Consider the following 4,916-nt stretch of genomic DNA (forward strand, 5'->3'; position numbering starts at 1 on the left):
TAGCAGCAGTTTCGCAAAGGCACTTTCGTAGATTGTAGTGATAAAGGTATTTAAAATATATAGTTAAGCAAAAACAATAAAACATATTTTCGAGGAGGCGAACGTTTATATATATATATTTTTAATATTTTTTTCTATAACGGTAAAACATCAATTTACATATAAAACACGTTCTCGGTCTGTGTCGAATCTGCGAACGCAACGTAAGTTATATGTTCCTGTCTCTTGTTATGGTTTTGGTTGACAAATGCCACCGCCGCATGACTTTAGATAAAGTAAGCGCATTTTCTTAAATAATACAAAACTCATCTATGCTTTCTTTTTCATTTACAGCCACATGCCTGCGTGGGTTTATAGAGTTGTTTCCACAGACATGCAAATGTTGAAATTAGGACATTTTAAACATGTTAGCCAGCTAGCCTAAGCTAGCTGCGCTTTGCACATGAGAACAGTGTTTCGTGTTTACAAAACCTTGTTTTACAGACTGTAGTCTACAATGAAAATGGAAAATATGTCTAAACTTCATAAACATAATTAGTTTAATGGTCTGTTTACCTAAATGCTCTGTCCATGCACAGATACTGCAGACAAGACTCTCATATTGTATCTAAATTACGTATTGATGTAAATGTATGACCACCTACAGCATGGCGATCCCTATAGCCATCTTGGACTGTGATCTACTATTACATGGTCGAGGTCACAAGACCCTGGACCGCTTTGATCTGGATTCTGTCTCAGACAACATCCTCCTCACACAATTTGGCTTCCCCAGGCAGTTCATTCTGTATCTGGTTGAATTACTCAGAGAGGTGAGTACGTCTGCATCCTCAGATTTGAATATGCACATTAGATAAACGTCTGTCTTTGCATAAACTACTGTGATGTGTGTCTAATTTTTTTTATGTCTCTGTATCACTATCAGGCCCTCTGTAGACGCACCCAGCGGTCCAGAGCCATCAGTCCTGAGGTCCAGGTGTTGGCTGCTTTGGGCTTTTACACATCTGGTTCATTCCAGACATCTATGGGAGATACTATAGGGATTAGCCAGGCTTCAATGTCAAGATGTGTGTCCAATGTGACCAAAGCCCTGGTGGAGAAAGCTCCTCAGTTCATCACATTGGACAGGTATGTAGGCTGTGAGTGAAAAGCATAAGGAGGCAAAATGCTTAATAATAATAACCATAATAATAAAGATGATGATATTTTCTGAACAGTGATCCCTCCAGCAGAGAGCAGTCTTTAGAGGAGTTTCAGAGAATTGCAGGATTTCCAGGAGTTCTGGGGGTGCTGGACTGTGTTCAGGTGTGTTATATTGTACTGTATTGACACTTTTAATCACAATGCATTAATGTATGTGTGTATGTGTACACTCTTTGATTTGATGGTGACTAGTCCTACTTTCTCTGCGCTCTTCACCTCCAGGTCGCCATCAAAGCTCCAAACAGTGAAGACTCATCGTATGTGAACAAGAAGGGGTTTCACTCTGTGGGCTGCCAGCTGGTGTGTAACGCCCGAGGACTGTTACTCAGCGCAGAAACCCACTGGCCCGGCGGACTCAAAGACACAGATATTCTGAAAAGATCGGCCCTAACTAAACAGCTGGAGGACACAGAGAAGGGCTGGCTGCTGGGTGAGAAGTGGATTTTACACTTTGCAGCATTGCTCTGTCTGTCAAGTCCTCTCTAGTTTGGCTTTGGTTCACAATTTCCTGTTTCCTAGGTGACTGTCGTTACCCGCTGAGGAAGTGGTTGATGACCCCAGTGGACAACCCAGAATCCCCTGCAGAGTTTCAATATAACCTGGCTCACACTACTACACATGAGATTGTGGACAGAACCTTCAGAGCCATCCAGACCAGGTTCAGATGTCTGGATGGCACCAAAGGATACCTACAGGTATTCTACTGTGTTCTGTTAAAGGGATAGTGCAACATTTTGGCAAATTGGCCCATTGCCATAATCTCTATAGTTTTAGCAGTAGGCTCGTTACCTTTATTTGTTGGTGCAAGCTATTTTTAGAACGGCGGTGCAGAGTCGCTAGCTGCTCAGACCTATGCTACAGAGGCTAATGAGACTTAATGGTTTCCCTCATCAAATACAGTTATTATCTCATAGCGTGGTGAATGTGCATCATTTTGGAGTTGTTGGATTGTGTATTTGATGAGTTTGGTGAGGGAAACCAAGAAATCCCATGAGCCTCCGTAGCGTAGCTCTGAGCAGCTCACGGACTATCCCTTTAAGACTTCATTTTACCAATCTGTCACTGCCCAGTACAAAAAAAGGAGAAATGCACACCTCTGTTGTGGTCTCTCCTCTCCTGTGTGTAGTATTCTCCAGAGAGGAGCTCGTCCATCCTGCTGGCCTGCTGCGTCCTCCACAACGCCTCCCTGCAGTCCGGCCTGGACGCCTGGACCCTGGAGAGGACGGACCCTCTGGAGCAGCCCGAGAGCCTGGAGCAGAGACCCGAGGACCGCGACAGCCAGGCAGAGGAGCTCAGGAAACAGCTCATACTCAAACACTTCAGCTGAAGCACTGGCTGGACTCAGACTCTAACCAAACTCAAAGACTGGAACCAGAGAAAATCACATCTTTTTTTTTGATTTTCTTTTCTACATGAGCATCACAAAGTCAAAACTGAAGCAAGAAAGTCGAAGGACACAGTGTTGCTGATGCAGTTTTTTAATATTTTGCTGGTTTCTACTCTACTGACTACACTAAGATAACATAGTTATATATGGAGGAACATGCACTATACAACAAACCAAGACAACACTATATCCAAAACACATTTCAAACAACTGAACTGGAAGTGCTGGATTATCCTCTGGTAGAATAATCAAGCAGCCTCTGTTGTACAACTCTTTAAACTGTGTGATGCTACTGTGTCACCCAGGTTTCTTTACAAGTGGAAAAAGTCGCCCTCTTTTAAATCCCTCCCCATTTTTTTCCCCAAAATATCCACAGATCTTTTCTCATATTTTTTTGCCCATTCCCGTTTAATTCCACAGGTTAAAATCTTGGACTATGTCACAATACAAAAACAAGGCCCTCTATTTACAACATCTGCACATTACGTTGTCATCATTTATGTACACTTGTCCATTAAGACTGTTAAAGGTGAGAATGACAGGATGGTTGTGCAACGGGCTGCAGTCACGTGATGTTTTTGTGTACGGTTAGCATGAGTGACACAAAATGAAATGAAAACGGAAGAAAAACTGAAAATCTTTGTTCACTGTAATGTTGTGGAGATTGAAAAAAAAAAGAAAAAAAGAAGAAGGCATTTCTGGTTGTTTTATGGTCAGGTTGTAACTGTAACCTTAAGGTTTCGGACTGGGACAGTGTTTTTCTAACTTTGAATTTGAAGGAATACCATGACATTTTTTTTTGTTTTTCTCACATTGTCAGAGTAGTGGTGAAATAAAAAGAAATAAAGAAATAATTCAATGTCCTGGTGTTCCTTCAAACTGTGAAAAGAACAAAGCTAGCGGTGTTTTACTTCCTGGAATGTTTTAGTCACCTGATTGGTTTCATCATCAATATATACATACTTTCTACAAACAGGAATAAATACAACATGCACTGCTGTCGCATGAGCAGATCTAGGATCAATGTTTAAGGTGTTTCCTCTGCTGCTTACAGGTCATAGGATGTATTTTTAGCAGAGATATTGTTGTTGGTATTTCATTTTTACAGTTGCTTTGTGAAAAATGTCTTTTTGTGCTAAGAACTTTAGCTTCAGGGTATAATTAGATTTATTTAAAGTGGTTTTTCAATCACAAGGGAGCAAAGATTAACCTGTGGTGGTTTTCATGCGACAGCAGTGAAACATAAAGACTGTATTACAGTTAAAAGACACAAACAGATCATGTCAAAGTTTTACAATCCATTACACACCATGTAAACTACACACCATCCTGTAAAACTTCACATCATCTTAAATGCCAAACACAACATACATTTCCTTTTTTTTTTTTTGCATAAAATAAATATGCCCTTTTTTGATGCTCGGAATATATTATAAGTTGTATTTTTGTGGTATTTTTTGTAAACATTATTTAGAAAAATGAGACAATAAGATAAACTAACTTTAAAAACATTTCATTTCTTCTTTTTTTTTTTTGCATAAATTAAATATGCTCTTTTTTGATGCTGCAAATATATTACATATACAATTTTTTAATTCCACAAAAATACTTTCATGTCATGTTTCCCGACCTCTGTCAGAACCCCTTTAACACTCCCTGGATATGAAAATATAGTTTCCTGAATAATAATGTAGAGCTGTGGTCAGTGTTTTATTTTCACTTAAAAATAATTGAAAATAAAACATATTACATTTTGACTATAACTCTAACTGAAAATCTATCACATTGTCGTCTTTTTAAGTTGTTTAAACCAAGGCTAGCTCATAGCAAAGGTGAATGTGCCACAAAAAAAATACGGGTACGCCCTGAAATAAAATGTTTGGATCCCTACTGTTCATTCAATTCATGATCAATGAAAAGAAACAAGAAAAAGGGAAATTAGCAGAACCTCAAAAGGCCGAGGCCAGCTCTGATTTATCAGTGTCATCCAGTTAGAGTTACATTTCCTGCTTTGTAATTGCATGTGTGGAAACTAGTTATAAGGCCAAGCTGGTCATATTTGACTGAAACGAGTGGAAGGCACTTTAACACAGGACAACACGTTGTATTCAAATGTGCTGCTTTTAAAGAGCTGAAATGATTATTTGATTATAAATCAACTGTGACAGACTTGATTGACTATTTTCTGACAAGTGATTCATTGATGAATCAGTGGAATATCTGATCGTTTGTTGAAGCCCTTGATCAATATAATTATCAACTAAAAATTAAAGCACTGATATAATGACGTGGATCTAGAATATGAGCACTATGTGCTAACATACAC

The 4,916-nt window shown here is 39.1% G+C and overlaps 1 protein-coding gene across 1 annotated transcript; it reads left to right on the forward strand.

Annotated features, from left to right (window-relative positions):
* Positions 1 to 194: 194 nt before the first annotated feature.
* On the forward strand, positions 195 to 4,101 carry harbi1 (harbinger transposase derived 1). The gene is made up of 7 exons (XM_085798735.1): positions 195 to 275; positions 647 to 812; positions 926 to 1,128; positions 1,218 to 1,305; positions 1,426 to 1,633; positions 1,723 to 1,898; positions 2,330 to 4,101. The coding sequence occupies exons 2-7, from the start codon at positions 648 to 650 to the stop codon at positions 2,528 to 2,530; spliced, it is 1,041 nt and encodes a 346-aa protein (XP_085654861.1). The 5' UTR covers positions 195 to 275; position 647; the 3' UTR covers positions 2,531 to 4,101.
* The last annotated feature ends 815 nt before the right edge of the window (positions 4,102 to 4,916 follow it).

This window comes from Trachurus japonicus, chromosome 2 (genome assembly GCF_045865225.1).
Source record: "Trachurus japonicus isolate A0001 chromosome 2, Traja_1.0".
Lineage (NCBI taxonomy): Eukaryota > Metazoa > Chordata > Actinopteri > Carangiformes > Carangidae > Trachurus > Trachurus japonicus.

What these genes read in the sequence shown, in the direction of transcription:
- harbi1 (XM_085798735.1), top strand. Translation starts at nt 648, where the DNA reads ATGGCGATCCCTATAGCCATCTTGGACTGTGATCTACTATTACATGGT. An exon ending in TGGTTGAATTACTCAGAGAG is followed by an intron (nt 813 to 925) that starts GTGAGTACGTCT and finishes TATCACTATCAG; the next exon opens with GCCCTCTGTAGACGCACCCA. An exon ending in CAGTTCATCACATTGGACAG is followed by an intron (nt 1,129 to 1,217) that starts GTATGTAGGCTG and finishes TTTTCTGAACAG; the next exon opens with TGATCCCTCCAGCAGAGAGC.